At 40.5% G+C, this 21,751-nt stretch overlaps 4 protein-coding genes across 6 annotated transcripts in view; 2 read left to right on the forward strand and 2 right to left on the reverse strand.

Annotated features, from left to right (window-relative positions):
* The first annotated feature begins 1,021 nt into the window (after positions 1–1,021).
* LOC111479112 (protein NRT1/ PTR FAMILY 5.2-like) lies at positions 1,022–4,726 on the forward strand. 2 transcript variants are annotated; one of them, XM_023123598.1, is made up of 5 exons: positions 1,022–1,184; positions 1,262–1,479; positions 1,728–2,293; positions 2,817–3,092; positions 3,949–4,726. In XM_023123598.1, the coding sequence occupies exons 1-5, from the start codon at positions 1,058–1,060 to the stop codon at positions 4,556–4,558; spliced, it is 1,797 nt and encodes a 598-aa protein (XP_022979366.1). In that variant the 5' UTR covers positions 1,022–1,057; the 3' UTR covers positions 4,559–4,726. The 2 variants fall into 2 exon arrangements, with proteins under 2 accessions (XP_022979366.1, XP_022979367.1); XM_023123599.1 differs by having other exon boundaries at positions 1,042–1,180.
* A 1,531-nt stretch (positions 4,727–6,257) lies between these two features.
* The window catches only part of LOC111479266 (protein NRT1/ PTR FAMILY 5.2-like), a 29,596-nt gene continuing 14,102 nt past the window's right edge, over positions 6,258–21,751 (reverse strand). The window contains exons 3-5 of the mRNA XM_023123816.1: positions 12,553–12,713; positions 7,497–7,554; positions 6,258–6,815 (exon numbers count right to left, since the gene is read on the reverse strand). Coding sequence (XP_022979584.1) covers positions 6,258–6,815; positions 7,497–7,554; positions 12,553–12,692 — 756 coding nt within the window. The 5' untranslated portion in view covers positions 12,693–12,713. The remainder of the gene's footprint in view (positions 6,816–7,496; positions 7,555–12,552; positions 12,714–21,751) is intronic.
* On the forward strand, positions 15,952–17,461 carry LOC111479267 (protein NRT1/ PTR FAMILY 5.2-like). Its single transcript, XM_023123817.1, has 4 exons — positions 15,952–16,166; positions 16,522–16,797; positions 16,896–17,245; positions 17,358–17,461. The coding sequence occupies exons 1-4, from the start codon at positions 15,952–15,954 to the stop codon at positions 17,459–17,461; spliced, it is 945 nt and encodes a 314-aa protein (XP_022979585.1).
* On the reverse strand, positions 17,644–21,480 carry LOC111479105. 2 transcript variants are annotated; one of them, XM_023123585.1, is made up of 4 exons: positions 20,555–21,480; positions 19,577–20,461; positions 18,871–19,501; positions 17,644–18,790 (listed from the first exon to the last, which is right to left on the reverse strand). In XM_023123585.1, the coding sequence occupies exons 1-4, from the start codon at positions 21,104–21,106 to the stop codon at positions 17,817–17,819; spliced, it is 3,042 nt and encodes a 1,013-aa protein (XP_022979353.1). In that variant the 5' UTR covers positions 21,107–21,480; the 3' UTR covers positions 17,644–17,816. The 2 variants fall into 2 exon arrangements, with proteins under 2 accessions (XP_022979353.1, XP_022979352.1); XM_023123584.1 differs by having other exon boundaries at positions 20,546–21,480.

Raw genomic sequence — 21,751 nt, forward strand, 5'->3', positions numbered from 1 at the left:
TTTATCCTTATTTTTTAAGACTTAGAAGATGATAAATCAACAATAATTTGTCTAAATTGAGTTATTTATTAATGTTTAAGATTAAATTGCCTTATTATTATTTTAATACATTAATATTTTTGAATTTTATTTGGTACATCCTTCAGATTTTAGAGTATAAATTAATTTATAATTTAATTAACTAATAATTCAAAATGTTTATTAAAAAAAATATAAAAATAATACGATGGAAAAATTGTCAAAAAATAAAGAGAAATTTGAGTGTAGTGTGAAATGGAAACTAGGGGTAGAATTGTAATTTGTAGATGTGGACTATTGGTGTGGTAGTAATTAGGCAGGTGTGGAAATTCAAAAAAAGCAGCTTGAAAATTGAAAATAGGTCTTAATCGTTGACTACTCTCACTATGCTTTAATAGTCAACTTTTTGAATCTTCCTTGTCCTTTTTACTTATAAAATAATTATTTTGTCAATATTCAACATTTTTCTAGATTCTAGTGTTTTTTTTTTTTTGTTATTAATAAAAAACCGGACTCTTGTTATGCAGAGCTTTTGGACTTTTCGATCTTATTTTATAGATTCAAGTTCTAGTTAGCTCTGACCCATATTTTGAGATCTCACATCGATTGCAGAATAAAATAAAACATTCTTTATAAGGATGTAAAAACCTTTTCCTACTATAATGTTTTAAAAATTATGTTTTACTACCATAATGTTTTAAAAATTATGAGGTCAACGATGATACATAACAAGTCAAAACTGATAATATCAACTTGGGGTATTATAATATTACTCAAGTTCTGTCCTCAACAGGTTTAAAATGATTAGAATACTCGATTTTTTTTACAGAAAAAATATATATATATATTTTTTTCTCTTAATAGTTGAGAATTTGTGCAAGTGGATGAAGATAAGGCATTGGAAGATTCAAAACCTAATATTTGAATTGTAATTGTCAAATAAATTTTTGGGTTGACTAAGAAGTATATATAAGATGAACGGCTTAAAATTTCAAGTAGTGAGAGAGTTAAGGATAAAGTTAGAGCTTGTTGTCCATTCATGGCGGCCTCTGCGGCGGAAGAAAGCGGCGTCGACGACTACACCAAAGATGGAACGGTGGATCTGAAAGGCAACCCCGTCCTCCGCTCCAAGAGAGGCCGTTGGAAAGCCTGCTCCTTCATCGTCGGTAAACCACACCCTTTTAACTCACTACCTCTTCAAATCCTCCTTCTATCAAAATTAATGAGTCTGAACTATGTGCAGTGTATGAAGTGTTCGAAAGGATGGCGTATTACGGGATATCGACGAATCTAATAATATTCTTGACGAAGAAGCTGCATCAAGGCACAGTTGCATCGGCTAACAATGTCACCAATTGGTCTGGTACTGTCTGGATTATGCCTATTTTGGGGGCTTACATCGCCGACGCTCATCTCGGCCGCTACCGAACCTTCCTCATCGCCTCTGCCATCTGCCTTACAGTATGTTATTTCCTAACTCACCTCAAAGTAAAACTTCTCGTCAATTTTTAGGATTGTTGGGACTGAGATCCACCTTAGCTAATTAAAGAAATGATCCTAAATTTATAAATAAGAAATATTGAAGAAGCTTAAAGTAAACAATATTGTAACATTATGGAAGTTTGTAGTTCCTAACCGTCTTTTTTAGTCTAGTGATGTCTATCAATGTCTTGGACGACTGAATTATTTTATCCATTATGAATTCACAGGGAATGGGACTTCTAACGCTAGCAGTGTCATTACCGAGCCTAAAACCACCGCCATGTTTGGATGTCAACAAAGGAAACTGTAAGCCAGCCTCTACGTTACAGCTCGCCGTGTTCTTCGGTGCACTCTACATGCTAGCACTTGGCACCGGAGGGACGAAACCGAACATATCAACGATCGGAGCCGACCAGTTCGACGAGTTCCATCCAAAAGAGAAGGCGCAGAAGCTGTCCTTCTTCAACTGGTGGATGTTCAGCATCTTCTTTGGCACTCTGTTTGCCACCACCATTCTGGTTTACATTCAAGACAATGTGGGGTGGAGCTTGGGTTATGGCCTTCCCACTATTGGGCTTGCCATTTCCATTCTCATATTTGTTGCTGGGACACCCTTTTACAGGCACAAGCTCCCCACTGGCAGCCCCTTCACAAAAATGGCTAGTGTCATTGTTGCTGCTGTTAGGAATTGGAGGCTCCCTCTTCCTAATGACCCAAAAGAACTCCATGAACTTGGCTTTGAAGAGTATGCCAAGCAAGGAGCTTTTAGGATTGATTCCACTCCATCCTTGAGGTCTGAATCTCTCACTCTCCCAACTAGGCTTATGTAACGGCTCAAGCCCATTGTTAACAAATATTGTCTTTTTTAGACTTTTCTTGACTTACCCTTAAGGTTTTTAAAATGCGTCTGTTAGGGAGATGTTTCAAGGATGTTACAAATGGTATAAAAATTGGACACCGGGCGATGTGCCAGCAAAAAGGCCGTTTACACACCCTTATTGAGGCGGTGTGCCAGTAAGGACGCTGGGACTCGAAGGGTGGATTTGATGGGGGTTTCAAATCGATTGGAGAAAGGAATGAGTGCCAGCGAGGACTCTGGACCCTGAAGGGAGGTGGATTGTGAGATCCTACATCGGTTGGGGAGGAGAACGAAACACCCTTTATAAGGGTGTGAAAACCTCTCCCGTACATACGCGTTTTAAAATTTTTTAGGGTAAGCGTGAAGGAGAAAGTCTAAAAATGACAATATGATAGCTCTAGACTTGGATAGTTCCAGCTTGATATGCATACGTGACCATTTATGCAATGATAAGCAGGTTTTTGAACAAGGCGGCTATAAGAAGAGGGTCAAGTGATTCATGGAAGCTGTGCACAGTGACCCAAGTGGAAGAGACAAAGCAGATGCTGAGAATGATCCCAGTTTTGATATGCACATTCATGCCAAGCACGATGTTGGCACAAACACACACCCTTTTCATCAAGCAAGGCACCACTCTCGATAGAAGCATTGGCAGCCACTTCCAAATCCCTCCTGCAAGTTTAGCTGCTTTTGTCACCATCTCCATGCTCCTCAGTGTTGTCATCTACGACAGGTACTTTGTTTAGTTTGTATACTTAAAATGGTTTAGAATGAGATCCTATGTCAGTTAGAGTGGAGAACGTAACATTTTTTATAAGGGTGTGAAAACATATTCTTAAGCTAACAACGATACGTAACGAATCAATGCGGACAATATTTGCTAGTAGTGGGTTTTGGCTATTATAAATGTGGTCTCAAAGCTAAACACCGGTCGGTATTCCAGCAAAGACGCTGGCCCAAGGGAGGTGGATTGTGAGATCCTACATCGATTGGAGAGGGGAACCAAACATTTTTGATAAGTGTGTGGAAACCTCATCGTAGTAGAAGTGTTTTAAAACTGTGAGGCTGACAACGATACGTAACGGGCCAAAATAGACAATATTTGCTAGCGGTGGATTTGGATAGATACAAATAGTATCAGAGCCAGACACCGAGTAATGTGCCAGCAAGGACACTGGTCCCAAAGGGGGTAGATTGTGAGATCCCACGTTAGTTGGAGAGGGGAACAAAACATTCCTTATAAGGGTGTGGTAGATGCGTTTTAAAATCGTGAGACTAACGGTAATACATAACAGGCAAAATTGACAAGTGGGTTTGTGCTTTTACAAATGATATTAGAGCCAGACACCGTATAGTGTGCCAACAAGAAGGACGTTAGGCCCCAAAAGGGGTGGATTGTGAGATCCCATATCGATTGGAGAGGAGTATGAAACATTTCTTGTAAGGGTGTGGAAATCTCTCCCCAATAGAAGAATTTTAAAACTGTGAAGCTGACGCCAATATGTACAAGCTAAAACGGACAATATATACTAGCAGTAGTCTTATGCTATTACATTACCTAATAATTCGAACCCTTTCACTTTTGACAGGTTGTTTGTGAAGATAATGCAGAGAATAACCAAAAATCCAAGAGGAATCACACTGCTACAAAGAATGGGAATTGGAATGATTCTCCATGTTTTAATAATGATAATCGCATCTCGTGTGGAAAGGCACAGACTTGATGTGGCTAGACAAAATGGGCAGGTGGGAAACGGCTCAGGACAAGCCCTCCCCTTAACCATCTTCACTCTGCTACCTCAGTTCATGCTTGTGGGAGTAGCAGATGCATTCACAGAGGTAGCAAAGATTGAGTTCTTCTATGATCAAGCACCAGAAAGCATGAAGAGCTTAGGCACTTCCTATTCAATGACTTCCATCGGAATTGGAAACTTCCTAAGCAGTTTCCTTCTCTCAACAGTGTCTAGCATTACACACAAACATGGCAATGGATGGATCATGAACAACCTCAATGCTTCTCATCTTGACTATTACTATGCGTTCTTGGCAGTTCTTAGTGCCATCAACTTCTTCCTTTTCCTGCTCATCTCCAAATTCTATGTCTACAAAGCTGAAGTTTCTGGCTCCATAAAAGCACTCGCGGACGAACTCAAGGACAAGAAATTGAAGCCATTCAGTGAAAAACACACTCACACTTAGTTACGTAAGATATAACTGAATCGAGTCATTCTACTCCCTACTAACCATCCTTATGTTTTTTTTTTCAATGGTTAGTTGTTAAATTTTTAATGGTGGTCAGTAGGAAGATACAAACGATCTAATTATGTATTTTCTTACATAATATACGAAATATATTTTCTGGGTCGATTCTCGTGTTGTCATTAGTAACCTCAAAACTCATTTTTTATTGGATTAATGTAACCCATGGTCAAATAATTTAAAATTAGATATAAAATTGAAATAATAATTTAAATACGTTTGCCATGACGAAGTTGGGAGATTCAGAATCTTCCAAATATTTGTAATGAAATAACAAAACTTAAATTTTATATATAATGTAAATAATTATTTGAATTTATGAGTATTTGCGTGAGAGGTTTATAAAGTTATTAAAATAAAAAAGGTCAAACATTAGGTGGAAATAAATTAATAGTCACCAATTTGACTAAATTTATTAAATGACATCACCAATAGTATACTTTCTTCAGGAGGAAAACAGATAATTATTGAATAATTTATATAAGCATGAATATTTGCATGTGGTGCATTAAATTATTCTTATAATTAATATATCAGTGTTTAATAGTGAATTAATTCTTTATTTTTATTAGGTTTTTGTCCAACGAGAATAAATGAATAAAGTAAATAAATAAATATTATAACGATTATATATTTTATATTAATATATTAGGTTTTTGCTTTAGGTCATTTTCTTAACGATTGGAAATAGGTTGAATCGAGTCCATCATAGTCTCTATTGATCGGGTTGTGACAGTTAAGCCCACCAAGTCCACCACTAATAGATACTGTCTATTTTGATTCCGTTAAAATGTTATCACCAGCCAGATTGAGGGATTTTAGAAATAAATTTAAGAAAATAATAGATTGACTGTGGTAATATACATACCCCTCCATCCTACTTAGTTTATCATCTCAACATCCTTAACCTCGACCATCTTGACTCAAGTCGAGTGAGGTTCTGGACTTATAGTCCTTTACTCTTCTTCCCAAAGCTCAGTTGGGTCTTGAATCTTTTCTTATGGGCTCGGGTGTGGGTGGAACTTGGGTACATTGTTCCGATCACGTTTAGTTGACTAAATATCTTCTCCCTATTATCTCTCATATTCTCAATCTCACGAGTTAAATAGACATCTCTAATAAAATAATATGATTTGGTTCGATTATTAAAAAAAATTAAATATTTTTATTTTACATTTCTTTTTATTTTTTTATTTTTGCGGTGGTTAGTGTATATAAAAAAAATATAAAAGGGGTGGTCCGATGTGGTCTCATATTTCAATAAACATATACAAATACTAACAAAAAGCTTCCACGCAGTTCCTCAAACCCATTAATGGCGGCGGCGGCAGCAGCAGAAGATCAAGAGAGCGGCCTCGACGACTACACGAAAGACGGAACCGTCGATCGGAAAGGCAGCCCAACTCTCCGGTCCAACACCGGTGGCTGGAAAGCGTGTTCCTTCATCGTTGGTATAAGCTGTTGGATGATGAAAGTCCCACATCGGTTAATTTAGGGAATGGTCATGGGTTTATAATCTAAGAATACACTCTCCATTGGTATGAGGCCTTTTGGGAAGCCCAAAGCAAAGCCATGAGAGCTTATGCTCAAAGTGGACAATATCATACCATTGTGGGGAGTCGTGTTCGTCTAACAATGGTCACCTGAAGGATGGAGTGAAATCAATCTTTGAGTACTGTTGAACCTCAAGCTCATATAGTTGATTTGGGTCATTAGGAAGAGGAACCCTCCAATTCCTCGCAGCAGCAACAATGACACGAGCCATTCTAATGAAGGGGCTTCCTCCACTGGGGAGCCGATGGCGATAAAAGGGGGTGCCGGCAACAAATATGAGAATGGCAACTCCGAGGCCGATGGTGGGAATGCCATAGCCGAAGCTCCACCCGACATTGTCCTGAATGTAAACCAGAATGGTGGAGGCAAAGAGAATGCCGGAGAAGACACTGAACATCCACCAGTTGAAGAAGGAGAGCTTTTGGGACTTCTCTTTTGGATGAAAATCGTCGAATTGGTCGGCGCCCATTGTCGAGATGTTGGGTTTGGTGCCGCCGGTGGCCACTGCCAACATGTAGAGCGAGCCGAAGAACACTGCCAGCTGTAATTTGGAGGCTTGTTGGCAGTTTTCTTTACTGGGTTCTAAACATGGCGGCGGTTGTAGGCTTGGCACTGACACTGCTACCGTTAGAAGAGACATTGCCTGTGGAATGTAACAAATTTCTCAAATCAACGCATACCAGTTCCAACCACTCAAATCTGCCGTCAGATAATTGTCTTGTTTTTTCTTTCGAATTATTTTTAAAACGTGTCTATGAACGTGGGGAGGATTTCCACAATGTTGTGAAAAATGTTTTGTTTTCTTACTCATCGATACGAGATCTCACAGTCAACTCTCTCTAGCGCCCAACATCCTCTCACCAATCGATGCTATTCTCATCTTCAATCGGCTTCATTTCTGTTCGTGGATTGAAATTTTTTTGGTTGGATTAATCCGATCAACCTGAACTAGTTCATAATCTAATCTAACTTTAGATTACTTTAAAAATTGTTATAAAAAATCAAGAATACTTGATATTTGTAACATATGTTATCCATGCACTTGATAAATGTTAAATATTCAAATTTTATAAGATTTTAGTTATTAATGTGATGTGTATTGACTTCAAAAAAAAAAAATGAACAACGTTCAACTCAGTTCTATAACTCGAGTAGAGTTGAGTTTGTGAACCTTATTTGGGTCACTCAGGTCGTTGTACAGATAAAAATCGAGATGAAATAAATACTAAACTCAAAATAATTAATATATATATATATTCCTTTTAAAAAATAGTATTAATAAGAAAAATATTAATATTTAAAACTCAATTAATTGGAACCATACCATAAAGGAGGCGAGGGAGGAGATGAAGAAGGTCCGGTAGCAGCCGAGATGAGCGTCGTGTTGAAATATCATCACTAGCCCAATAGAGTCAAGCCCAATAATTGTACTAGCCCAATAGAGTCAAGCCTAATTGTACGAGCCCAGTATATTTATTTTAGTAGAGATTTTAGGAGAAAGAGATGTAGATATTTTAGGAGAAAGATTCAATTTGTTAGGTCTAGATTCAAATCGGTTAGGTCTAGATTTAGATTGGTTAAATATAGATTGTTTACTCTTAGTATAAATACCCCCACCCTACCTAGGTTATTCATCTAAGAAATCTAAAAACAATAAAAAGCAGAAGTATTCTACAGAGTGTCTTGTATTCTCTTCTCGATTGGTCTTAATAAAGAGAGCGAGTGTTTCCCACAGTGAGTTGTGTTCAACATTTGGTATCAGAGCGAGGTTAGTGTAGGTTATCTGATCTCTTGGAATCCTTAGTATGCTCTGTGGTTGCAGCTCTGCCTGATCTTCCACATCAGAAACGATTTCTTGAGATTAGTGGTGAGTGAGTTTCTTTTGTGTCGTGAGAAGTCTGTGACTCTGCAAGTCTTGTGTCAAAAGAACTTGTTTGGTATTACTGAGGTATGGCCAACACGATGAGTGATTTCCAAATCGTTGGAGGAATTAAGAAACTCAACAACAACAACTACAACACGTGGGCAACATGCATGATGTCCTATTTACAAGGACAGGATCTTTGGGAGATCGTTGGCGGGTGTGAAACTACGCCGCCAGAGGAGGATTCTAACGACGCCTTGCGCAAATGGAGAATCAAAGCAGGCAAAGCAATGTTTGCCTTGAAGACCACCATCGGAGAAGAGATGTTAGAACATATTTGGGATGACAAGACACCGAAAGAAGCATGGGACACATTCGTGATGTTGTTCTCAAAGAAGAATGATACGAGACTACAACTTCTGGAGAATGAGTTGTTGTCAATTTCACAACGTGATATGACGATTGCTCAGTACTTCCACAAGGTCAAATCGATCTGTCGGGAGATTACTGAACTAGACCCAAAGTCCGCCATTGTAGAATCTCGAATGAAGAGGATTATAATCCACGGATTGCGACCAGAATATCGAAGCTTCATTGCTGCTGTACAAGGATGGCCCACTCAACCATCACTGGTAGAGTTCGAAAATTTGTTAGCCAGCCAAGAAGCCATGGCTAAACAAATGGGAGGCTTCACGTTGAAGGGTGAAGAAGCACTCTACACGAGTGAAAGTCAGAGCAATAATAGGCCGTCTACCAGACGTGGATACAATGGTGACAAAAGAAGAAGCCACCAAGGGATTGCACAACCTGAGAGAGCTCAGAAGAACGACAACAAGAGTTTTCAAAGAACGAGATTTGGTGGTATTTGCTATAACTGCGGGAAAAAGGGCCATATGTCTAGAGATTGTTGGTCCAGGAAAAAGACCATTGAAAACAATGTGGCAATATCCAAAAAGAAGATAGAAGATGAATGGGATGCAGAGGTACTATGTCCCATAGAAGAAGACGAGCTAGCACTCATGGCGACAATGGAAGACCATATCAACTATGAGAATGACTGGATCGTTGATTCAGGATGTTCAAATCACATGACTGGCGATCAGAGAAAATTGCAAGACAAGAAAGAGTACAAAGGAAGTCGTATGGTACGTACAGCAAATAACACACAGTTATCAATTGCTCAAATCGGCAATACGACAATCATGCCTGGCAATAAGTCTGATACAGTGTCGCTACATAATGTTTATCATGTACCGGGTATAAAGAAGAACTTGTTGTCAGTGTCACAACTAACAACATCAGGAAGCTATGTCTTGTTTGGGCCAGAAGATGTAAAAGTTTATCAAGATGTTAAGATAATAGGAAAGCCGACGATAGAAGGACGAAGAGTGGAGTCTGTCTACGTTCTATCTGCAGAGTCTGCCTATGTTGACAAGACCCGAAAGAATGAGACGACAGATCTATGGCATGCAAGATTGGGACATATTAGCTACCATAAGTTGAAGCTGATTATGGAGAAATCTATGCTCAAAGGTCTACCACAACTGGAAGTCAAAACAGACGTTGTCTGCGCTGGATGTCAGTATGGTAAAGCTCATCAATTACCATACAAAGAGTCAAGTTTCAAAGCAAAGAAACCATTAGAGTTAGTTCACTCTGATTTGTTCGGCCCAGTCAAACAAGCATCGATCAGCGGAATGCGGTATATGGTGACATTTATTGACGACTACTCAAGATATGTGTGGATTTTCTTTATGAAAGAAAAGTCTGACACGTTCTCAAAGTTTCAAGAATTCAAGATGATGGTCGAAGGAGAAGTAGGAGCGAAGATTCGTTGTCTACGTTCAGACAATGGCGGAGAATACACGTCAGATGAGTTCGATCAATATTTACACGAGTGTGGGATACGACGTCAATTTACATGTGCCAACACGCCACAACAAAATGGTGTAGCAGAAAGAAAGAATCGACACCTTGCAGAAACCTGTCGAAGCATGTTACACGCAAAGAACGTTCCAGGAAGATTTTGGGCTGAAGCTATGCGAACTGCTGCCCATGTGATCAACAAGCTTCCTCAACCAAAGCTAGGGTTCGTCTCACCATTTGAGATACTATGGGATATGAAACCTACAATTAGTTACTTCCGAGTATTTGGCTGTGTTTGCTATGTATTTGTGCCTGACCATCTACGTAGCAAGTTTGACAAGAAAGCAGTCAAGTGTGTATTTGTTGGATACGACAATCAAAGAAAAGGATGGAGGTGCTGTGATCCAACAAGTGGAAAATACTATACATCAAGAGATGTAGTTTTTGATGAAGCATCTACATGGTGGTCCTCGGAGAAGAAAGTCTTATCAGATTCAAACATTGAAGAAATTCTACAACAGAAGCTGGGGGAGCAAACTACACAAATTCAATCAAATTTCGATGCATCTGAAAATCCAAGCGACATTGATATTGACAAGCAGGAGGTGACTCAATCAAGCGAATCTGATAAAAATGAAACAACACATCAACAACTTAGGCGATCAAATAGAATCCGAAGGCCAAATCCTAAGTATGCAAATGCAGCTATTGTAGAAGATAGAGTTTACGAACCAGAGACATATGAAGAAGCATCACAAAACTCGGTTTGGCAGAAAGCGATGGAGGAAGAAATTATAGCCTTGGAGCATAATCAAACTTGGGAACTAGTGCCAAGACTAGGAGATATCAAACCCGTCTCTTGCAAGTGGGTCTATAAAATAAAGCGTCGACCGGATGGATCAATCGAGAGATACAAGGCTCGACTCGTGGCTCGAGGATTTTCTCAACAATATGGACTAGATTATGATGAAACATTCAGTCCAGTGGCAAAGATTACTACCGTACGAGTTCTGCTAGCACTCGCAGCAAGTAAAGATTGGAAACTGTGGCAAATGGATGTGAAGAATGCCTTCTTGCACGGAGAGCTAGACAGGGAGATTTATATGAACCAACCAAAGGGATTTGAGAGTGCAGCTAATCCTAATTATGTATGCAAGCTTAGAAAAGCTCTTTATGGACTGAAACAAGCACCGAGAGCTTGGTATGGTAAGATTGCTGAATTTCTTACCCAAAGTGGTTATTCAGTTGCGCATGCAGACTCAAGCCTATTCATCAAAGAAAGAGAAGGAAATTTGACAATTGTGTTGGTCTACGTGGACGATTTGATTATCACCGGGGACGATGAAAGAGAAATTTATCAAACAAGAGAAAATTTATCAATACGCTTTCAGATGAAAGAGCTAGGAGAGCTTAAACACTTCTTAGGCCTAGAAGTTGATCGCACAGATGAAGGACTGTTTCTCTGCCAACAAAAGTATACCAGAGACATGCTTCAGAAGTTCAACATGTTAGAGTGCAAGCAAGTTTCAACACCGATGGAGATAAATGCCAAGATTTGTGCACATGAAGGCAAAGAGTTGAACGATGAAACAACGTACCGACAACTAGTAGGTAGTCTTATCTACCTAACTTTAACTCGACCTGATATCTCGTATGCAGTTGGGGTTATGAGTCGATACATGCAAAGTCCAAAGAAGCCTCATCTGGATGCAGCTCGACGGATCTTGAGATATATCAAAGGTACAATCGACTATGGTCTTTTGTACAAAAGAAGCAAAGACTGCAAGCTAGTTGGATACTGTGATGCTGACTATGCAGGAGACCACGATACTCGGAGGTCAACCACTGGGTATGTGTTCAAGTTTGGTTCGGGAACAATTTCTTGGTGTAGCAAGAGACAACCAACAGTATCATTATCAACTACAGAAGCAGAGTATAGAGCAGCGGCTGGAGCAGCCCAGGAAAGTACATGGCTAAAACTCTTGATGGAAGATTTGCACCAGAAAATTGACTATCCAATATCACTTCTTTGCGACAACCAATCTGCGATTCGCCTTGCAGAAAATCCAGTGTTTCATGCTAGAACAAAGCATGTGGAGGTGCACTACCATTTCATTAGAGAGAAGGTCCTAAAGGAAGAAATTGAGATGCAGCAGATCAAGACAGATGACCAAGTGGCAGACTTGTTTACAAAAGGGTTGAATACTAGCAAACATGAGAGCTTTCGCTGTCAGCTCAACATGATGCAGCGAATGAGGACTAGTGCTGAGGGGGAGTGTTGAAATATCATCACTAGCCCAATAGAGTCAAGCCCAATAATTGTACTAGCCCAATAGAGTCAAGCCTAATTGTACGAGCCCAGTATATTTATTTTAGTAGAGATTTTAGGAGAAAGAGATGTAGATATTTTAGGAGAAAGATTCAATTTGTTAGGTCTAGATTCAAATCGGTTAGGTCTAGATTTAGATTGGTTAAATATAGATTGTTTACTCTTAGTATAAATACCCCCACCCTACCTAGGTTATTCATCTAAGAAATCTAAAAACAATAAAAAGCAGAAGTATTCTACAGAGTGTCTTGTATTCTCTTCTCGATTGGTCTTAATAAAGAGAGCGAGTGTTTCCCACAGTGAGTTGTGTTCAACACGTCGGCGACGTAAGCCCCGAAGATCGGCGTAATCCAAACTGTTCCAGTCCAATTGGTGACATTGTTAGAGGCAGTGACAGTGCCTTGATTCAGCTTGGTGGTCAAATATATAATCAGATTGGCGGCGATCCCATTGAACATCATCCTATCAATCAGTTCGTACACTGTAAATCCAACATACACACTTTCTCAGGTCAACGGCGGTGCCGGAAATTGACAGATTTTAAGGTTTTAAGAAGGCTTATGTTAGACGAACACGACTCTCCACAATGGTATGATATTGTCCACTTTGAGCATAAGCTCTCATGGCTTTGCTTTGGGCTTCCCAAAAGGCCTCATACCAATGGAGAGTGTATTCTTAGATTATAAACCCATGACCATTCCCTAAATTAACCGATGTGGGACTTTCATCATCCAACACCTCCCCTCGAACAAAGCACGCCTCCCCTTAATCGAGGCTCGACTCCTTTGGAGTCTTAGTCATTTTTGACTGCCTTCATACCTTCGAGGAGGCTTGACTCCTTTTGGAGTCCTTTGTTCGACATTTAAGGATTTGTCAATCTATTGACACGGCTAAGTTTAGGGCATGGTATCCAGTTGTTGGTGACAACAGAAAACTGAATTGAGATTGAGAGGAGGAGTGATTTGAGTGATGGGGAGGGAGGTCCTTTTATAGGGGGATTCCCGGAATTGGTTGAGATTTTTGTGGAGATTTGTGGATGATTTTGTGGATGAATTTGAATTCACCTCCTCCTTCTCTTCCGTAACTAATTCAAATTCTATTATTAGCTATTATTAGTTTCAACACCCTCCCTTAAACTGAATTCTGCGGAAATCAGTTTAGGACTTCATTTCATCTCCTTGATATACATCTTGGATTCTGCATATCCCCATCTTTCTTCTGAGCTTCTCGAACAATGGTTGTTTCAAGGGCTTTGTGAATAGGTCTGCGATTTGTTCATCACTTCGGCAAAAGTTGAGTTCAATAATGCCTTCTTTACACAAATCACGCAAGAAATGAAATCGAACATCGATGTGCTTGCTCCTTCCATGCAACACAGGATTTTTAGACAACTTAATAGTTGACATATTATCACAATATATAATCGTCGTACTTGGTTGCTTCTGATTAAGAATTTCAAGCATTTTTCTTAACCAAATTGCTTGGCACGAGCATGCTGCTGCTGCCACAAATTCTGCTTCTGTCGTTGAGAGTGTTACAATAGGTTGCTTCTTTGAAGACCAGCAAATAGCTCCTGAACTCATCAAGAAAATACTTCCTGAAGTACTTTTACGATCGTCTATATCACCTGCATAGTCGCTATCTGTATAGCCAACTATCTTCGGATCATCTCCTTTTTTGTAGAACACCCCCAAATCAGAGGTTCCTCTCACATAACGAAGTATCCTTCTTGCTGCATTGAGATGTTTTTCCGTTGGATGCTCCATGTAACGACTTATCATACTAACCGCATACATGATGTCTGGTCTTGTTGAAGTTAGGTACATCAAACTTCCCACAATTTGTTTGAAGTACCTATTATCAACCTCTCGCCCGTCAATGTCCTTGTGCAACTTTAAACCCAATTCTGATGGAGTTCCAAATGTGCGCTCATCCAATTTAAATCTTTCAAGTAATTCTTGAGCATACTTCTTCTGACAGATAAAGTTACATGTGGGAGTTTGAGTAACTTCTACTCCAAGAAAATATCTCATCAAGCCAAGATCTGTCATTTCAAATTCCTTCATCATGCTCTTCTTACAAAATTCAAACATTCTTCATTATTGCCAGTAAATATTAAATCATCAACGTATAAGCAAATAATGATAATGTTACCTCCCTTTTCAGTTTTCACATACAACGTATGTTCATACGGGCATTTAGTGAATCCCATCTTTTCAAAATGAGAATCAATGCGACTGTACCATGCCCTCGGAGCTTGCTTCAAACCGTACAAAGCTTTCTTCAACTTGTATACTTGTTCCTCTTTGCCTTTTTGAACAAAACCTTCTGGTTGCTCCACATATACTTCCTCTTGAAGCTCTCCATGTAAGAAGGTTGATTTCACATCAAGTTGATAAATAGGCCAAAATTTCTGTGCTGCAATAGAAATTATGAGCCTGATAGTGTCTTGACGTGCCACTGGTGCAAATACCTCCTTATAATCAATTCCATACTTTTGCTTGTATCCTTTTGCAACAAGTCGCGCCTTGTACTTATCCACCTCACCGTTTTCATTCAACTTGGTTTTGAAAACCCATTTTACTCCGATTGTTTTCTGCCCTCTAGGAAGATCAGTGAGCTCCCAAGTCTTGTTCTTCTCTATGGATTTGATTTCACTGTCCATAATCCATCTCATAATCAATCATCCAGTTTGGTCTTTTTCTTGTTCTTGGATGTCTTTGATTATGATCATGATTTTCTTCTACTGGTTCTTCTTGTTGAGCTTGTGATGAGCTCTCTCCATGCTCATAGTGAGGCTGAATAGGAGCTTCAGTTTGTTCTTCGTCAAGATCTACAGGAATCTGCTGATTCACAGTGATCTTTTCTTCCCATGTCCAAGTCTTATTTTCGTCAAAGACTACATCACGACTCACCACCACCTTCTTTGTCAAAGGATCGTAGAGCTTGTATGCCTTAGAGGTCTCGCTTACTCCAAGGAACACACACTTCGAACTCTTGTTCTCAAGTTTCTTCCTTTTCTCATCAGGAACGTGTGCATATGCTATGCACCCAAAGATTCTAAAGTGGTCTACTGCAGGTTTTCTTCCGCTCCATGCTTCTTGTGGAGTCATAAATTTCACATTCATCATTTTGGAATGTGATCACATACCCTTGCCTTCAGATCAGGAATGTAGAATACATTAGAAATAGACTCTACAAAGCCATTTCTAGTCTTGATATCTACGGTTCCTTTCCCCATCACTTGGAGAGATGAATTGTTGCCAAGAGAGACCGTAGTATGAAAATTTTCATCTAAAGTTGAGAAGAATTTCTTACAACCTATCATATGATTGCTGCATCCAGAGTCTACGACCCATACACCTTGATCTGCAACCTTCATAGCATGGAATGACATTAATAATGTTTCTTCTTCTCTTCTCTCCACAAAATTGGATTGATTTCTTTTCTTCTTTTGGAGCCTGGAGCCTGGTATAACATTCATTTTTGTAATGTCCAAGGCGTCCACATCGGTAACATTCCACCTTAGACTTGTCAGAGTGTCTCTTGCCTTTGTTGTCATAATCGTTTCTGACTAGGTCTGCTGACCTGCCAACATCTCCACTTCTTTCTCGACTGCCTCTCTCACGACCTCTGCCTCTTCTTTGGCTCTTCATAACCTGTTTCCACCATATCAAAGAACTCCTTTGATTTGAGAAAATTTTCCATCAACATCGCCCAATGATCATAGTGACCGTCGAACCTCGGGATGGCGGATTGGCTCTGAGGGCTGGGCACGGGGGTCCCAGTCCCGAACCCGTCGGCTGTTGGTGGACTGCTCGAGCTACTCCCGCGGCGAGAGCGGGTCGGTGCGTGCCGGCCGGGGGACGGACTGGGAACGGCTCCTTCGGGGGCCTTCCCCGGGCGTCGAACAGTCAACCTTGCTCTGATACCATGTTAGACGAACACGACTCCCCACAATGGTATGATATTGTCCACTTTGAGCATAAGCTCTCATGACTTTGCTTTGGGCTTCCCAAAAGGCCTCACACCAATGGAGAGTGTATTCTTAGATTATAAACCCATGATCATTCCCTAAATTAACCGATGTGGGACTTTCATCATCCAACAACCATAACTATATTAAGAATTACTAAATCTTCAGATTATTTTGGAATTGTCCATTTTCAATATAAATTTTTATGGCTTTAATTTAATTTGGGATTTTTCAACCGGCCTCGGACCAATGGAGATATATTCTTTAAAGGGAGGATTTTCGCCCTAAACGAAAGATTGAATTTTTATATGTAGGTTTCTGAATAAGGCTGCTGTAAGAACAGGTTCAAGTCATCCATGGAGATCGTGCACAGTGACCCAAGTGGAAGAGACAAAGCAAATGCTGAGAATGATCCCAATTCTGATATGCACATTCATTCCAAGCACAATGGTGGCACAATCACACACCCTTTTCATCAAGCAAGGCACCACTCTTGATCGAACCATCGGCAGCAATTTCAAAGTCCCTCCTGCAAGTTTATATGCTTTTGTTACCATCTCCATGCTTCTCTCCATTGTCATCTACGACAGGTTTGCTTAGCTTTTTTGGAACTAAGCCAAAATAGTGATGAAAATGAGATCTGATCCTTAGTTAATGCATCTATTTTCATTCATGGGACACTGGACAGGATCTTTGTGAAGATAATGCAGAGAGTTACTAGAAACCCAAGAGGAATAACAATGCTACAAAGAATGGGAATTGGAATGATTTTCCATGTGTTGGTAATGACAGTGGCGTCTCGAGTCGAAAAGCGCCGACTTTACGTGGCTAGAGCAAATGGGTTGGTGAGAAATGGCTCAGGACAAGTACTTCCCTTGACCATTTTCACTCTCCTGCCTCAGTTCATGCTCACAGGAGTAGCAGATGCATTACTTCAAATAGCCAACGTTGAGTTCTTTTATGATCAAGCACCAAAAAGCATGAAGAGTTTAGGCAGTTCATACATGATGACTTCCCTTGGAATTGGGAACTTCCTCAGTAGCTTTGTTCTTTCAAAAAGTTTCTGAGATCACCAAAAGACATGGCGAAGGGTGGATTTTGAACAACTTGAATGCGTCTCATCTTGATTACTTCTATGCCTTACTTGCAGCTACGAGTGGTGTTAACTTCTTTGTGTTCTTGGGCATTTCCCAACTGTATGTGTACAGAGCTGAAGTGTCTGATGAACTCAACAAGAAGAATGAAGTGGGTTGAAAAATGAAGCCATCTGAGGAAGACTGAAGTGGGTTCGGTCAATTTCGATCGATTGACTCGACCGACACAATTCGAAGGAGTCGTGGTTAAGGAAGACAAGGTTTTGTTTTCTAGAAACATGTGTATTTAGTCATTGTTAATTAAACATGTAAGAAACATAGATGGTTTTGTTAACTGAGATATGAAACAGAAAGGAATGAGTTGATATCTTAAGAACTTTGGTATGTTAATAATATTTATGCAATGTGCCTCCCTCAATATCTCTCAAGCTTCATTTAAAGTTGGTATTATACACACACATACATACTCTGTGTTTGTGTTTGTCTCTGCTTTATTATACAAGAGAAGATTTGGTTCACCTTCTTTTTGCTAATTGGAATGTTTTCTTTAAGAATAGATTGGCAGCTCGATCATTCCGGTGGCATAAAACACGTAAGATGGTGTTTGGATCGGCTCGGTTCCAACGACCTGTGGTCGGAGGCATAGGTAGCTTTTGTCCAGAACCCATAACTCCTATTCCACTTGTTTCACAAGTCACAATGCTGAAATCTTCAACCAGTTGTTCAGTACCTTGGCTCATCAATGCTATTACTCCTCCGACAGCCTCGGCTTCTCGCTCGACGATATTCTCTTGAAGAAATCCCTCACCACAATCGCAGAATATCTTTTTCAAGTATCCAAAATCCTCGTCGATCATCTCGTGATCGGAACGATAGAACACTCTAGAGGACCCTCCAGCTAGAAGAACCATTAAAAATGCTTCAAAAGAGGCTCTCATCACTTCTTTCATTGCTAAGGCCTGAGCTCTATCAGTCACAATTGCACATAATAAGGTAAGGTTCTGTTTCAAAACTCGCAATCCTGGTTGAATCCGAGCATTCGCGACATCGTTTGTATATAAGGTATCATAAAACACAGAACTTGAATCAAGGAATATCAGACGAAAAGCAGCTACTTCTGATACATGTTGACAAGCTGATTCAATGCTTCTGTTGGAAAGTTCAAAGTAAGATGAGTTTCTGTATGATTTAGAACTGTTGAAACGGAGGCCTGTTGAAGCAGTGACTTTAGGAGAAAGGGAAAGAATTTTGTTGAGTGAATGTAGGTGGGACAACATATAATGCAATGTGTTTAGGCGAATGTATAGCCGTTGCGTTCCTCGGCTGGTCGACGCTCGCGTTTGATTACCTTCTTGAGAACCAAGATGATTCGTCGTTTCTTCTCCGACAACACTACAAGGAGTGGCTCTCTTCCACAGCTTGGCGAACTTCGAATCTCGGTTACACCGGGTTAGAGGAGGCAGTTGTGGGAGGTAACTCTGCTTTGAACCTGAAAAAACACAGCATTGTTTACCACTTCCAGCTTGTTCATTTGGGACAGACATATAAACAACAGTATGTGATTGTTACCACATGATGACACAAATGTGATATAGTCTTGGAAGCTATGCTCTAACCCAGCAGCAATCTCTCGAACCAATTCTTCAGTGACTCCGATGGGAATTTCAAAGAACTCCTCCACTGTTTCCTTAGCTAGCTTCATCAACTCCACAGCCGACTGCGCATACGGTTCTGTTTTCGACCTCGGGTTCCAAGTTTCTGATTCTTTTGATCTACTCAGACAGTCTCTTTGTTTCTTTAGCCTCTCATCAACCCATGATTTTAAGAGGTTCAATATAATGGAATCAACTTCAAAAGGAACCATTTCTCTCACAATTGCCTTCCCACCATCTTCACAGTCAGCTGAATCCTCAACCACCATTTGAACTAACACCTTCTCTAATCTTCCAGCCCGATGAAAAACACCGATCGTCTCGCTTGTCAACATCGTCACCCCGCCCAGATACTTCTTCAACATGCTTCCATAGCAGTTGTGTAATGTAACTGCTGCAACTCCTACTGCAGTTGGATGCCATTTCTTTAGTATGGGACTGAAGCATTCCCTCTCTTTTAATGCCAAATCCTCTGTTTCTTTGGCCAATTGAAGCAGAGCCTCGCTCCCCTCACCTTTAGCTTCCTTAATTTTCCCATTCTCAAGTACCTAAATTGCAATGAGATTGTGATAAAGGATTGAACAGATATGATGAATAAAGGTAATAAAGGATGGAATTTGAACCTTGCCGAACGCGTTTCGTACTGAACATCGGATGTAATAGTCGACACGATCACCGGATGAATCGACCACCAATACATCTCCCTGGTCTTGGCCTGCCCCTTCTGTGATGGTAACATCTTCACCTAAAATCTTTGATGCAGATAAGGCTAAGGGTAGAAGGTTTTCCACCTGACCAACTGTCCCCCTCTGGAAATAATCATGGTAATGAAGTAACCTCTTTTCGGCCCAAGTCTGCATCGAAGTCAATACCGATGTCAAAAGCTTTACGTACATCGCCTCTCGATCTGGCTTCTTGGCATCGTTCGCGACCTCGGCCAACATAGTATGAGCAGCACAAAGAAGGTCTGGTTCAAGCTGTGCCGTCACAACATACTGTTCGAATAACGCCCAAGCGAAACACACATTATGAATTGGCCTAGTGATTCCCAATGTCGACCACGTCTTCTTCATTAGCTCGAGAAGTTCATCCACCTCGTCAAGTACTGAGGTCTCGTCCCTGATGTCGAAGATGGTTTGAAGAAGAGAAACATAGATGTGAATGTTTAGAGGAAAGCCATCAGCCCAGTGACATACATCCGTTGGGGTCCCATTGACACTCCGCCAAGACAATGACACTACAGAATTGCATAGCGTTCTCATTGTGTCTGAGTTCTTCCCTGTGTCAATTGGCTTTGATTCACTCGCTCGAATGATCTCCCTAAGACGCATAGCGAATGTGTTTGATTTATCAAGTGGAATGGAAGGATGAAGAAGAAGCCCTGCCTCCAAGATCTTCAGCTGCCGTCTCTGCCAAAAATGATATTCATTTACATCAGTGAATTCCGATGGCTTTAGATGGCGTAGAAGCTCCAATGGAAGAATTATGGTCTCTGCTCGTCTTCCCACCTGTTCATACATATCCAAAATACACAATTACAACGCAAAAATTATAAATCCAAGATTAAAAATGGAAACAAAACAAGAAATTACTTGGCCTACAAGAGTCCTCATCAGAGTCTTCCTAAGCCGGTTATCACTCTGTTCTGTAACCTTCATCTGCTGTCTCATAATCTCCGCCGACGTCATTGGCCGACGGGGTCTCATCGACGGCAGAGTATTCGACAAACCAGGGCTAGCCCCACTATTACCATGAGAGCTGGGGGAGGGTGGATTCGAGCCACAGTTCCCGCCGGTTGACATTCTCCTGGACGGCGATCGCTTTAACATTTTCAACCCAAGTGCCCGTTTGATCCGACCGGTGGGTGTCATCACAACCCCTTTGGGTTTCGGACTCGAAGTGCCATCGCCATTGTCAAGATTAGAAGAGGAGTAAAATGCAAGAGCGTTCCGACCTCCAAAGCCCGGTGAGGAGCGACAAGCCGTGAAGAAGATCTCGTATGCAGTCGCACGGATGTCATCACGGTCGATTCCGTCGAGCTTGTTGAAGGGCCACACGAGATCGTTCTCATAAACGTCGACGTGGTAGTCCGGCCGGGCAACGGACATGTGCCCTGACAGGGACTCACGACGGACGTTGTGGCTGTGCCCCATTTCGGAGGACTGGAACGTTCTCAATTTTACTTCTTCCTCTGTTTTTTTTTTTTTTTTCTCACCCCTTCCTCCTCTTTGATATCCGGCGGGAGATAAGTGGAAGGATAAGCCGAAAATTTCTCTTAAAGCAGAGCCCTTTTAGGAGATTTGGTGGTGACAGGGGTTGGATGCTGACTCTGTTTTCTTGTTTTCTTTAGTTATATGACAGAGAACATCAACAGCAAGATGTGGCTGATCCAGCTTTGTTCATCACAATTATCCGAGAAACAAGGAGATAAACTCAAACAAGGAGATTGATTGATAAAGGGTTTTGCTAAAAATAGCCATAGGTTTCAGAATTCGATCTCTTTGATGTTCTGTTCGTCCCTGTCCTGTCTCTGTTTTTGTTTCTGAATTACTTCAACCGATCAATCCATCAAAACAGGACAGGGTAGATTGACCATCCATAAAATATGACCAAATATATTTCAGGCTACATATGTTGTTTTATTTTGTTCATAGTTGCTAATTGGCTGATATTTGTCTAATAGTCATGCCCATTTCATTCCTTAGGAAACTAATATTTATGTAAAGATTCAAACTCAATGCTAGCAGATATTGTCTGTATTGGCCTGTTATGTATCGCCGTTAACCTCACGGTATTAA

This window comes from Cucurbita maxima, unplaced genomic scaffold, assembly GCF_002738345.1.
Source record: "Cucurbita maxima cultivar Rimu unplaced genomic scaffold, Cmax_1.0 Cma_Scf00005, whole genome shotgun sequence".
NCBI lineage: Eukaryota > Viridiplantae > Streptophyta > Magnoliopsida > Cucurbitales > Cucurbitaceae > Cucurbita > Cucurbita maxima.